The sequence below is a fragment of the Brachyistius frenatus genome, unplaced genomic scaffold (genome assembly GCF_029030835.1).
Source record: "Brachyistius frenatus isolate BFR_SWC_R1_liver_20210118 unplaced genomic scaffold, ASM2903083v1 Contig_146, whole genome shotgun sequence".
NCBI lineage: Eukaryota > Metazoa > Chordata > Actinopteri > Embiotocidae > Brachyistius > Brachyistius frenatus.
Genome location: NW_027210745.1, coordinates 1,002,264 through 1,016,654, shown reverse-complemented (window position 1 = coordinate 1,016,654; position 14,391 = coordinate 1,002,264). Strand labels below are relative to the sequence as shown.

General features: G+C 43.4%; 1 protein-coding gene across 2 annotated transcripts; it reads left to right on the top strand.

The window, feature by feature from the left end:
- The first annotated feature begins 490 nt into the window (after positions 1-490).
- On the top strand, positions 491-14,035 carry hnrpkl (heterogeneous nuclear ribonucleoprotein K, like). Of its 2 annotated transcripts, XM_069715634.1 has the most exons (15): positions 491-1,112; positions 2,226-2,323; positions 3,009-3,065; positions 3,925-3,968; positions 5,256-5,328; positions 5,988-6,101; positions 6,403-6,531; positions 6,640-6,944; positions 7,273-7,326; positions 7,487-7,523; positions 9,436-9,451; positions 10,564-10,596; positions 10,723-10,790; positions 10,888-11,057; positions 11,703-14,035. In XM_069715634.1, the coding sequence occupies exons 1-15, from the start codon at positions 1,052-1,054 to the stop codon at positions 11,731-11,733; spliced, it is 1,290 nt and encodes a 429-aa protein (XP_069571735.1). In that variant the 5' UTR covers positions 491-1,051; the 3' UTR covers positions 11,734-14,035. The 2 variants fall into 2 exon arrangements, with proteins under 2 accessions (XP_069571735.1, XP_069571736.1); XM_069715635.1 differs by lacking the exon at positions 10,564-10,596.
- The last annotated feature ends 356 nt before the right edge of the window (positions 14,036-14,391 follow it).

The following is a 14,391-nucleotide window of genomic DNA, read 5'->3' as shown; positions in this document are numbered from 1 at the left end:
GTGGACGCTGTAGCTGCGAGACACGCCTCGTGAAAAACACAGCTTAGCAGAGCTGTTAGCATGGCACTGTCATGTCAACGCCGCTGAATGCAGGCTAAGTTTCCGGGTTTTTTTTTTTTTGCAGGTCTCCTTCCGTGTGCAGTCACCTCGGGGAGCTTTAGGTGGTTTTTTTTTGTTTTTTAAACTTCATTTTAGAGATTCAAATAAAGGAAAAGGGCTCGATAGCTCAGCACATGATGAGCTTTCCTCAACAAATGGCTATATATATATATTTTTTTTTTTTTTGGAGGAGAGGCGAGGGAGAAATGGCACCAGTGCACATGTGACTGTGTCTTGTGGAGGACCTCATCCAAACACGAGCTGCTCCTTGCAAAGCCCTGGGTAGTTAAAATGGGTGCTGTTAATTCCTGAGCTATGTAGGCGTCGACGTCCCCCCCCCCCCTCCACCTCCCTTCCCCTCCTCCTCCTCCTCCCCCCCCCCTTCAAGTTTTAGCAAGGCCTCAGTGAAGGAGGGATGCTCGCAGAAGCACAGACAGCTTGGACAGTGGGCAGAGTGTGTAGGTGGGCTGCATGTGTGCAGGCTGTATTTCAGCTGTTCAATATCCAGATTTATCAAGGCAGTATTCGTGCTGCTGGATGCACTTTTGACTCGTGGTTTCATATCATGCAGCCAGTTTGATTATTGATTGTTTCAGTCGTTTATCGAGCCAAACATCCTCTAGATGGAGCTTCTGTTTTATGAGGATTTTCTGCTCTTCCTGATCCTTTTTTTAATTTTTTTTTTTTTAACTATATCTTTCTGATCTATGTGTTCATATCGTTGTCATTTTCTACTATTTTGTGACATTAAAAGCCCCAAAAACTAGTCAACAACTTCAGAAAATGGTTGTCTGAAATTAATAAATTAGAAAGACTGTTAGTTGCAACCCTACTAAGAATATTTGACCACGTGTGTCTCTGTATGTGACCTCACTTATCATATTTTCACCCTCCTTCCTTCAGCAGATCCAGGGAGAGGAACCTGTTTGCTTTCCACTGCAGGCGCAAGACAATGGAGGTGAAAGTCGAACAGCAGGACGAAGACATCTCATTCAGCAACACTGACACGAATGGTAAGACGCACATCTTTAGCTTGACAACTTTGTGTTGACAGTCTGACCCTGAAGGATGAATTCACGGTGCACAACCCCGTTAATGTAAAAAGAAAACCCACCTGCTTGAGCTCCTGACCTGAAACTCCTCCGTCGGTCCTGGACAGTGACGTCCTGCCCTTCTTAAAAATCCAAATGCCACTCAAAACCGGCTCATCGCTTCAGACATTTTCTGAAACATCACAGGTGCCTCTGTTGCAGATTCCCAGAGTTTGTCAGCTGCTCTTTGTGAAATCACACATGTAGCAATGGTCACCAAAATGTGTGCAACTCGGCTGGGGGTTTTGATCAAGCTGCAGTACTGTTAATATTTCCTCCCTAAGGCTACAGCCTCCCCCTGCTCTTCTCACATTATGGTGCTGCGCTCCGGTTCGTATGCAACAGGAGAACCTTTTGATTAAACCCTTGTAAACCATATGAATGAACTCGTGCATTAAGCAGAAAATGAGCTGAGTCTGTCTGATGCTACAACCAGCATGAAATACTGTGTGTAAAGATTTACCGGCTAATTAGTTCACTCAAGGGAGGAAATTTTAAAAAAAAAAAGAGGGGAAAAAAAAGTGCAGATTTCTGGCTGGCAGTACATAGCATGTGGACACGTCAGATGGTTGAGGGATTCTCCTGTCCAAGTTACTGCTGTTCTGTGGGCCCTGAGCAGATCTGCCTGTGTTTTAATCTAGGAAGGGTACATGATGGTGCTGGACTTCCTCCAGGATACCGTTGGCTGCTGAATGAAACCCATTCTTTGGGTGGAACATGCTGTAGACCCCAGCACCCGCCATGTATTTATATTTTGCCACTTGTATTAAGCCTTCAGTGGCTGGAGCCAGTAATGTTAATTTAGTTCCCTTTGGGGGTTTCTTTCTAAACATTACGATGACGCAGTCCCAAAGTTTTGCCACCATGTGTCGCAGTTCTTTTTAGAAAGTGAGATAATCCTGGTGAAAAGTTTGAAGAATCAAACGTGGTTGTTTTTTTTTTTATACTGCCAAACTTTGGGCTCAAAGTTGGTTGATACGCCGAGCTTACGAATTTCTGGCTCCCGTTTTTGACCCGACTTGTCTTCCCTCTCAGGTAAACGGCCAGCTGAGGACATGGATGAGGAGCAGGCCTTCAAACGTTCACGCAACACAGATGAGATGGTGGAGCTGCGTGTGCTGCTTCAGAGCAAAGTAAAGACCCGTTTAGTTCACAGGCTGTTGAGAGCTGCCGTTAACATGCGCTCTGGGTGGACGGCTCTGACCACGTCTGTTCACACGCGTGTCTCAAGTGATGACTTTATAAAAAAACACGCATGTCACGAATATACACGGAAATAAAGATGCAAACAGGTTCAGAAACATAAATATAAAAAAATTATTGTTTACTGGAGCCTCAATTTAACACACCATTAATTCGAAATTTATGCCGTATTTCACCATGTAAATTCCTTCAGAACCTGAGTCGTCAGGCTCGACCCGATCGGGTTGGTTCAGGTTTATTTAGCCATTCCAGCAGGTTTGAGAGGGTTGGGCCCTGCGCTGCGGTGAATAAATGTAACCGTGCGAGGTGGGCGGGGCTTTTCCACCGCTGTGGGTCTGATGAAAATACAGACAAGGTCGACTAAAAGAAAAACAAAACTTAAACCCACAAGAGGCTTTGTTGAAACCAGAGCCGGACGACCTCCATATGTGGTCTGAGCGGATCAGATCTCAATGCATCCTTCGAGTTCACCTCTTGTGATCCGATCACCCAGAACCCTTGTTGATTCCAGGTCTGAACAGGGCCACAGTGGGCTGCATTAGATATTGGGCCACTCTGCATCCCCCCCCCCCCCCACTATTGATCAAATCTTTATCTTCTTTTTTGTCTTTGCAGAATGCCGGTGCCGTTATCGGAAAGGGTGGCAAGAACATAAAAGCGCTGCGCACAGATGTGAGTAAACCGATGAAATCCTGGAAACATGTCTGCACGTGAGGAGAGAATTTAGTTGGCTAATGATGCCCCCTCTGTTGCAGAACCTGTAGAGGTCTTGTTGGACCGAACCAATGTGCCATATTCAAACATTTGATCCACTCTGAAATTCCCTTTAATTCCAAACCCAGTTCATTGGATTCCCACAGAAACCGTCCCAGATTTTTATTGCCTGCAGGTTTTAATTATTTGACCTCAACGATTGACATGCACTGTTACAATGAAACCAAGTTGGCTCATGTGGACAGACCAGGAAGGCCGTGTTGGGCCGTTGGATTTTGTTTCCAGTCCCGTTTGACCTTGAAGTGACAACAGGTGCCTGAAAGCCTGACTGGAAAGTCTTTTTTTCAGGGACGTTAATCTCTGTCGTGCTCCACACTGCTTATTGAAATTATCTGTGCCCAGGTCACACTTCCTGTTCTTCTTCACTCAACACAGTTTCAAGTCTCTCATTTCACTTTTGGGACAAAGTGTAGCGTGTATTCAATTAAAAATGTATTCCTTCTCCCCCTCTTCCCTTCTCCTTTTTACTTTTTTTGTTTTCATTTTTGGCCACCTTCCTCCGTTGCCCATGTACTGGATCGACATGCCCCTCCTGCGTTGCCCACCTTGACGTTGGCCCAACCTCCGCCCGCCCCTGAACGCCCGCCCGCCCACCTGACACTCCCGGTTGGCCCTGCCCATAAACCGTGCCCCTCCTTAATCGGGCACCTAACTTGACATCTTGTGATTGAATGCCCCCGCCCAATGCCAACCTCCTCCACCACAACCACCACCACAACCACCACCACCACCACCACCACCACCTCGGCCCATGCAGTACAATGCCAGTGTATCAGTCCCAGACAGCAGTGGCCCAGAGCGGTATGTCCCACCAGTTATTGCCTCACTGCCTGATTAGAACAGTGAAACACATGTCTTTGATAACCTGCCTTCTGTTTCATTTTAACATCTTTATCTACATGACGGTATACCCCCACCCCTACCCCCCACACCCCTCCCCTCCCCCAAACACCCCCACCCCTCCCTCTCCACCACTTGTAAGAGACGTGTATTGTTCCTTTTGATTTTTCTGTCCATTTTCAGTACCTCCATTGAGTTGGACTTTTGTGTCGTTGCAGTTTATTGTGCGTGCAGAGAATCACTGACAACCCCACGACCACGTAGCCGGTGTCGTAGCGTTAGCAGCACAGCGGCTGGAGGTCGTTCCTTCTCGCTGTGGTGTTTTAAGTTTTACCATGAAACATGTGGAAAGCAGACATCTCTTTCTCACTCTGTCCTCTTTGCCCCCCCCCCCCACTCCCCTCCCCACCCGTTTTCAGCATCACTGTCCATGAAGTCTTGCCAGTCCCCCCCCCCCCCCTTCTCCTCCTCCCCTCCGCTCTGTCACTCATTAACGTCGTTTCTTTATTTCATCGTGCTGCATACCTTCTGTCAAATTCAGGCGACATCAGAGCTGCCTGCTGAACCCTTTCATAACCCCCCCCTACCCCACCCCACCCCACCCCGCTCCTGTTCTGTGCCACAAAGTAGTTGGTGAACCCCTCCCCCCTCACACCCCCCGCTCTGTGACTGTTTTTCTACTGCCCACCTCGTCTCCTCTCACCTCAGCCCCCCTGAGCCCTCTCCTCCCCCTCCCCCTCAACCCCTGGTCACAATGAGAAGGTGTGCTGGTGGTGCAGTTGTCAATGCAACATATTGTGTTAAGTTTGTTATGTTGATTTTTTTTTTCTTCCCAACTTGCTGGTGGTGGGATGGTTATAGATCTCTCTCTCTCTTTCTCTCTCTCTCTCTCTCTTACACCCCCCCCCTCTTCTCCTTCCCCCCCACCGAACTCTGTGTGGCCGCTCTCACGTTAATTTGAGCCGTTCTCAAACAGTCCATCCTCCCAAAGCTTCTCCTACTTTATAAATAATATTAGATTCAGTGCATGTCAGCTGCTTATTTAATCAGTATAGCGTTGGGGGAAAAGTTATAATTTTGCATAGTGTGCAGCAGCCTTGATTTTTTTTTTAGTTTGAAAGCTGTCGTGAGTCTGTCCGTACTGTTTGCTGGAATGCTTCTCGTGTACTCTCTATCAGGTCTATCAGATCTCTATCTTTGTCCTTCTTGTAACGCCTTGCTTCCTTTGGGCCAAAATGGTTCGGACAGGATCCTGAGTGTGAACGCCAGCATCGACACTATTGGAGACATTCTGCTGAAAATCATACCGACTCTAGAGGAGGTAAGCTGCCAGGCTAATTGTGTGAGTTAAAGCAGAGAGCAGTCAAAGATGATTGATAACTCATTTTGAAACATGCTTCCTGCTGGATTTAGTAGAATAGAAAAAAGAAATGCATTTGATCATAAATATGTAGCATTTGACATTTATGTTGTATTAATTTTGGCCAGTAGGTAGGATTTTAGGGGGATTAATTGGCAGAAATTAAATATAATATTCATAATTATGTTTTCATTAGTGTATAATCACATGGAACTTATACTGTTACCTTGGCTTAGCGTGAGCCCTTCATATCTACACAGAGAGCGGGTCCTCCTCCACGTAGCCCGCCATGTTCCACTGCCTTGTTTCAACGGTAGCCCAGAAAGGACAAATCAAACACCGACTCTATGCTTGGAGGTGGAAGGTGTTCGATGAGTTGCAACCTGCGATATCACCACTAGATGCCACTAAATCCCCCAGACTGTCTTGAGATTGCACATCATGCGATGTGAATACCGCACATGCATACATCGTGATGTTGAAACTGTATATTGTGCAGCCCTGTGTTCGATCGTTGACTTTTATTTTTTTTCAAACGAGAAAGTATCTGATTGCTCATCAACAATAGAAAAAGTTTCCGGACCTACTGACACTCCTGATCCTGCGTTGTGTTCCTGTAGTACCAGCATTACAGCGGGATTGATTTCGACTCTGAGCTTCGTCTGTTGATCCATCAGAGTTTGGCAGGGGGCATCATCGGGGTGAAAGGTGCCAAGATAAAGGAGCTGAGAGAGGTAAGACGGCAGCAGTACTCAGTGACGCTCTGCACCAACAGCTGGCCTGCAGATGAATTGATGATAAATACTGAATGTTAAATTAAAATATGTCTCTCCACCTGATACGCTGTGCATCTGTATTTCCCAGATGTTCTATAACCTGTACTGACTTCTTTTTTTTATTTTTTTTATTTTCCGTGATGTAACGAGTCCGAGCAGTGACACATGATATGTGTATTGGCGAGCTCCGTAGCAAAGGGATGATCAGTGAATTTGATGATCTGGATGTCCGACTAACTTTCATGTTTGCGTGCACCAGAACACTCAGACCACCATCAAGCTGTTCCAGGAGTGCTGTCCACACTCCACTGACAGAGTGGTGTTGGTGGGAGGGAAGCCAGAACGCGTCATCGAATGTATAAAAGTTATCCTGGAGCTGGTTTCAGAGGTGAGTTTGCTGCACATCATGTTTCACCTCATGCAGTAAGGACTTTTAAAAGACGTGACATATGTTGTTAAACCGATTTAAACGTAATTTTCTTAATTTCATTTGCAGGCGCCAATCAAAGGTCGCGCCCAGCCTTACGACCCCAACTTCTACGACGAGACGTACGACTACGGCGGTTTCACCATGTTGTTCGAGGAGAGAGGCAGACGGCCCGTCGGCGGCTTTCCCATTCGAGTGCGTGGGGGGTTCGAGCGCATGCCCCCCGTTCGCGGCAGCAGACCCATGCCTCCCTCCAGGAGGGACTACGACGACATGAGCCCCCGGCGAGGGCCTCCGCCGCCGCTGAGCAGAGGACGAGGAGGTAGCCGAGCTCGTAACCTGCCTCTTCCCCCGCCACCGCCGCCAAGAGGAGGGTGAGGATTAACTTTCAGACCCGTTCTGTTTGGTTAAAACAAACTCTGGTGACTTTGCTAAAGTGGTTCAGTTTGTTTTGGCCGGTGTGAAAGCTGCCAGTCGATCCATGAGACTTCTGTTTACAGTAAAAACTCAGTGTGAATATTAATCAGACCGAAACTAAAAGCCAACCGTGTATTTAATTATTTCCTGGTCACGACCATAAATGGATCAAACTTAGGGGATGATAGCAGCCGTAGACGGCCTGTTTGTTTAGACAGTTTATTATTTTTGTTTATTTATTTTGCATTTCACACCCTTTACTTCCTCTTCTGTCCTTGTTTGCAGGGGAGACAGGTTTTCACACGGCAGCTATCACGGCAGCATGGACGACAGACCAAGGTGAGCAGGGTTGCGAGTTTCATTTCTCTCAAAAGCAGAGCAACAGATGTCGGTGAAAGTTACAACCCGATCACGGGTCGTCTGTCACACTCGGCTTTCTAAACACCAATCGAATTGTCCTCCAGAGAAACTATTTTAACGCATACCTTTTTGTTCGCAGTGACAGAAGAGGCCGAGGAGACCGCTACGACAGCATGGTGAGTGCCGTGCGTGTTTGCAGCTGCTCGGCTGTGTGCGCTTGTCGCTTCCTGGTTCTGTGCAGCAGGTGTTTGTGAATTATGTTTCAGACGAGATGATTGGAATTCCTTTTTTTCAGTGTAGTAGAAGCGCAGAGGCTTGGACACTGTGCTGCGTTTCTCCTCTTCTTCTTTTTTTTTTTTTTTCCCTCTCTACTGTGTATGCACACTGATGTAGGCCTGTTGTTGCCTGGCAACAGCTGTCTCCTTGGTTACCACAGAGCAGCCGAATACGTAGTCCAGAGATCCACCGGGCTAGCAAATGAACTTGAGCAGAAACCAAAGCAATTCCTGAACCGGTTCCCTGCAGGATTTTAGCTGCAAGCAAATTGTTTCAATAAGAAGGCTGAAGAACACATTTGAGCAAATAGAAACCAATAGATGTCAATAAATTCCTGAGATTTAAACACAAATATCCTTGGAAACAGCACAAAAATTAAACGTGTCATTTTTCACTTCAGGGAATGCCGATGAACTTCAGCAGGGAGAAGCGTATCACTGTTTATTACTCGTGTAAAGTCTTTGTAACTACAATATCTAGTTTACTGCTGTATGTAGTGAAGGTAGGAAAGTGTTTACATGCTCCAAAAAAACTAAGATATTTAGTATATTTACTTTTTATTTATTTGGGATATTGAGGCTAACCTTGCTCTAATAAGACATATCTGTGACACTTTGAATAGCCAGAGGGGGGATTTACAGGGTTAAAGCAAATTATTACTCTGCATTTTAAATGTCCTAAATAGGGACAATTAATTCTTTGACATGATTAAATTAGTGTCTATAAAAAAGTGATATACTAAATTGTTTCCAGATAGGCTTTAATATTTTGACCCACTTTCAAGTTTCTTGTTTCCTGACGTCTGAGCTGCCACCTGTGACAAAAAAAAAAGGGAAACAGTCCAGTTACCTGTATCTTAAAGTAATAAATCATATAGTATTTATATTTTGCATTAAATATTAAAATAAAAAAACATAACCACATGTAGACACTTGGTAAAAACAAAAAAAAAAACCCCGTGTACTTTGAACATGTGCAGCCTGTTAGCAGAGCAGCATCAGATCTCCATCTATGACTGCATATAATGTGATAAGGTTTTGACGATAAAGTTTTGACGACCGGTCAAAGATTAGTCAGTTATCATCATTGCGCAAAGCGCAATAAAATACATTCAAAGCTTAAGAATACATTTTGTACTTTAGCACGTAAACCTGTGAAGCAGCTTGTGGACATAGTTTGACTCTTTAAAATGAAGCGTGTGACACGGGCTGAAAAACACAGCCGAAGCACTCGACCTGTAACTGATGATGCTTTCAGGTACTCGACATGAAGGACAGTGTGTTTCCACGCGAGCTTCAAGGTGTCTCAAAACTATCGACACTTTATCACTGTTCATGTGAATCTTTTCACTGCTGTGGTCAGTTTTATTCAAATGAACGAGTCCAGAAAGACAAAGTCATCACAGGATGGTTCAGCAGTTACTTCACATTGTTTAAGCCGCCGTAAATTCAAACTTAACGATGTGCTTTTCAGAGAAAGTGCAAAGGCCTGAATGTTGCTGATAAATGGGTGTGATGACGTCGCGACAGTCTACCAGGAGAAAATAATGTGGAAATAATGATGGAAAAATGTTCAGTGGGTTGATTCAGATGAATGGAAACTATTTGTAACAATTATGCAAAATGATTAAGGTCAGATTAAATAACCCGCATTTAGGTGATCATTTAATAATTGTAACAGTTGTTTATGATTTAATGTTGAATGGATATTTGATACATGGTTTACTTCAGGTTTTGAGAGCTTTCTGTCTTTAATGTGACATTAAAACTATTTCATCTTTTTTTTTTTCCTTCAATCGATCCTGACATGCAGGGTGGAGGCGGATATGGTGAGTATTGATCTTTATGTAAATCCGGCACAGATTTAGGGCCATAATTTGTTTCAGACATGTCTCGTAGAAGTACAATAACTCTGCTGGACACGGGGCATCCGCAGAGGCTGCGTGAGTGGCTTCTTTCAATCCGCAGTGATATAAACAAACCACACGGAAACCACAAAAATGTGTATCAGCTGGTTGCCCCAGGTTTTGCAGAGTCACTTCCTGGTTTGATTTTTGCTGACTCTATTTTGAGCATGATTGCACATGAAAACAGTTTTACAATCTAATGGATGATCATGATATACATTTCATTGCATATTACATTGGATAACTGGGTTGAACTTAAATTAGTTAATTATTGCAAGAATGAACTGCAGTGCTTTGTTGTTAAAAATGCGTCTGGCCGCCTGATCACTCTTTAGTTACCTTATTAAACTCTGTGTATACTTGTTGCTGTGTGTTGACATATCCCTTCTGATGGGTCATCATTAGAAAATCAAAGCAACTGTCTTATTTCCCCCTTTTTTCTTTCTTTCCATTTTTTTTTTACTGGCGCATGGTAGTCAAGTCAAGTCAGATTTATGTATATAACAGATTTAAAACACAACAGAGGTTGGTCAAAGCGCTTCACATTATCAAACGGAATCAAAACAACCAATCAGATCGAGTTAGATCCGCTGCTCGTCCAAATATGGTCGCTTCCTGCTCCAAACCGCTCCGAACTAGCAACATGCTTCATAACGGCAGTTCCCAAACCAATCGGTGATTATTTTCATCAGTCAGTCTGATCATTATTTTATTAAAGTCCATCACACTTTCCCTGAAGCCAAGAAGGTTTCATCAAATGTCTTATTTTGTCAGACAAACGGCTCCTTTGCCAAATATATTAAATTTTTTATCATCCAGGGTGAACTGAATCCATTAAGGCATTTTATAAGACAAACTGATGCAAATTGTTTCCCATACTTTTTTGTTGACGGATTAATCAATCAATTGATAAATCTCAGCTGTTGCCGTCTTGGGCGTTCTGCCTGTATTTCTTGTTTACTATCACGTTTCTCTTGTCTCTGCGGTGCACTTTCATTTTTCACTCTCTTGTTTCCTTCCCAATGTTTTCAAAGACAACAATTCTTCCTGGGAGCACTTCCAGTCCGGTGAGTCGGGATGGATTGTTGTTGTCCCTGCGTCTTTGTTTCCTGTCCTGAAGGGATTGTTTCTTCATGTCGCACACTTTAGTTTAAAGACAGATTCCCTTCAAATGTCCCGTCTCTCCTCCTCAGGTGGTCGAGGGTCGTACAGCGACATCGGAGGCCCCGTCATCACTACGCAAGTCACCATCCCAAAAGATGTAAGTAAGACCCGACTCTGGCTGTAAACGGTGACAGAAATACAACGCCACTCATGAATCCATTTCCGTCCGGCCCGTGTTGCGTGTTGTTGTGCAGCTGGCTGGCTCCATCATCGGGAAGGGCGGCCAGAGGATCAAGCAGATCCGCCACGAGTCCGGAGCGTCCATCAAGATCGACGAGCCACTAGAGGGCTCCGAGGACCGCATCATCACCATCACAGGGACACAGGACCAGATCCAGAACGCCCAGTACCTGCTGCAGAACAGGCACGTGATCCTCCGATTCCCCGACATCACCACCAGCCAGGTCTCCTCCTCTGCTGGCCTGTGAGCTCGTCTACTGCCAGGAGGAAGCAAACAGTTCTCTACTTTTAATTAAATTAAATGTAACTTCACTTTGACAAACACAGGCTAAAAAATAATCTACATAAAACTTAATGGACTAAACGTTTAATCGATCGACAGAAAATTAATGCAACTATGTTGATAATCGATTGTGAAATTTACTTGTTTATTTTAGATTTCTAAACATGAACTGAATATCTTCCAGTTGACTTTTCACTATTTTTGTGACATTTTATAGACAAAATGAGTCAATCAGCTGAGACAATAACAGATTAATCGATAATGAAAACGGCGTGTTTCATCGTGTGTCTCGGGTCTCTCGCCTCCCTCCCCGTCATTAAGGCCGGTCTCGCTCGTCTTACTGCTTCTCGCAGACTGAATTTATTTTCAGCCTTGACCTTGGCATACTTCTTTATAACTTACAGTTATTGTGCGCCACATGAAAAACGTCTGGCGGTTTGCAGCATCCAGCCTTTACAACTCCTGGCCCGTGTCATGTTCCTGCTCACATAAATATTCGTAATGTTTTTTTGCAACGTGCTCACCCTTCTCCGTTTGTTATTCCAGTGTGAGGCAGTACTCCGGACGGTTCTTCTAGGAGGATCGAAGCGAAGATGAAGAGTGAAACCATGCTGCCATACTGTTTGCTCCTTCTATTCAGAGCCTACATTCCTCTGCTTTGGGTAGATGTGCCCCCGCCCCCTCCCCTTCACCTCTCCCCACCCCTTCATCCTCCTCCTCACTATCACACACAACACCACCGATCTATACATCGCAGTTTTTATTTGTAGATTCTGAAAAATCTTAAGCTGTCAAACAGCAAACAAGGAGTCAAAGCAACATGTTTCTGTGCTGGTGTAATTCTTTTTTGGGAGATTGTTGTGCTGTCGCTGGAGTAAACCCATCTGTGTGATAAGTTTCGGTGTTGTGAGCCGCCCCTGGCCCTTATCTCCCCTCTTTTCAGTACAGCATGCAGAATGTAATCGTTTTGTAAGGAACATGGTTAGTTTTGTTTTTTTTAGTTTTTTTTTTTATCTCCAAATGAAGATGCATGGTTTCTGAATGGTTAAAAATTCATTTAAATAATAGTTTTTACACCCCCTCCGACACCCTTTTCCACTGTAAAATGAAGTGCTTTTTGTAAAATGGGCTTTAATGGGGTGGTTTGGGAAATACGATTATTCACTACTGAGAAAATCTAAACACTTTCATTGTTCAGTTTCACAAACAATTGGCTGAGAATTTAATTAATGGTCGTAAGGTCTGACTAGGTTTAATTGTTACCAAGAAAACACTGCTAAGCAGGTGTCTTTTATTGTTGCCATAGAAATATGGCTTTTGTTCCGAGTTACCCTGGATGTGTGGAGGCTAATTTAAAATACGTTAGTCTATACTTTTGTTAAACTATTTAGACTGATCTAATTTCTAAAATACAACTGGAGTCCAGTGTAAAACGTCTTTGTGATACCGGCAGCATGTCTGGACGGTTATTATGAAGAAACAGCAGCTGGTTAGATTACTGAAAACGAGGAAACAGCCTGACTGTCTCTCTTCAGATAACATCTTAATCCAGAATATCTCACTTATTTAATTTCAATTTCACGCTTAAAGGGACTCTGTTTGACTACTTCTTGGCTCTGTAGAGTATCTCCTGGTTGCTTGGCAACGACTGCCAAACGTTTTTTTTTCCCCCAAGGGTGGTAACAGAATTAACCAAGTTAGATGAAGCGATGGACACCACTGTGATGTCTGTCCATTAAAATATGAAGCTGAGAAATGGATTTTTTTGTTTTTGTTGCCTTGACCACGCCCCCACTAATTATATTGGTCCCTAACATGAACCTCCCGCTATGTAACAACCGATCCAGTCCCTCCCTCTAGGCAGGACAAAAAAAAAACATTTATTGTCCGATATGTTACCAGAACAAGGCCAAATTTTGTATTAATGTAGCTTGATTTTTATGTACACTTTAAAAAAAACAATTTTTTTTTTAAAATGATGTATAATTAGTGAGTCTCTGAGGTGCTGAAGCTGTAGGTGCACTGTTGCTGTTCAACAGAATCAGGATAGCTAGATTTTTTTGTAAGTAGGATGGTGACTATGTTCTGCCACGAGGGACTGTACAACTTTGCATGCAGCTGTGATTGGTTGTTAGATGTTGAAGGATTAAGGTAAACGACCAATTTAATTAGTTTGATGTGTGGTCAAGTTAAGAGATTCCCTCACCATCCTAGGAAAAACAACAACAAATCTCATGCCAGGCTTGTTGTGTCCAGTGTTTGTGCTAAGCTAACTGGTTGCTAGCTGTAAAATAGTTTAATATTTTAATTTACATATCGGATTGGTGTCAATCTTCACATCCAACTTGGCTAACTGTCCAACAGAAAGCGAATAAACTTATTTCCCAAAATATCGAACTTTTTGCTTTAAGTTGGGATAAATGTGCCACTGTGTTTTGGCAAAAAGAACATTTAAAAAAAAAAATCTGTCTTTTATTGAAAGACAGAGCGTTGTATAAAGTGTGTGTATATATACTGTATATTTACATAAAACAGTGAGTGCTTAGATTGGCCCAGACTACTTAATACTTTCTTGGAAGAAGGGGCCAATAGACAGCTTTGGTAATCTTTTGTTTTCTTTCCATCGTTATGATTTCTTTTTTTCTGCCACTCACAGGGATGGACTCGCTGTAATGCAACCTTACCATCTCATCTGTTAGATCCATTTTTTTCATTTTAATTTTTGACCGTTAACGAACCTTTTTAACGTTTTTTTTGAAAGGATCTCTTAAGGTGCGGTTTGACGTGAGACGCGTGCAGCTTTGAGTCCATGAGTGGTGATTTCTGTATCTGTGTAGTACCTGCAGGTGTTTAGTAAATAAAGTCTGTGTCACAGTTCACTGACTGTGTTTTATTTCAACGTAGCAATATGGTATATTTTCTTTAGGCTGTGTAACTAGTTTCCCACAGCAAAGTACCAGTACAACAAAGTAAAATCACTCTATTATAATTAAAAGTCCGGCATGAAACATTCTACTCAAATCCAGAAGTATTTGCAGCAAAATGTAGTAAAAGTCCTGGTTTGGTCCCTTTGACTGATATATTATTATATAAAGTAGAGTACAAAAAGGCTTTTTTTTTTTAAAAGGTAGGTCTTGAGGTTTACTTCAAAGGTGTTTAAAGATTGTGAAGCTCTCGGCTCCTCTGGCCGTACACACCAAAAGCCACCTCCTCTTATTTCATTGACTTTTCCTTG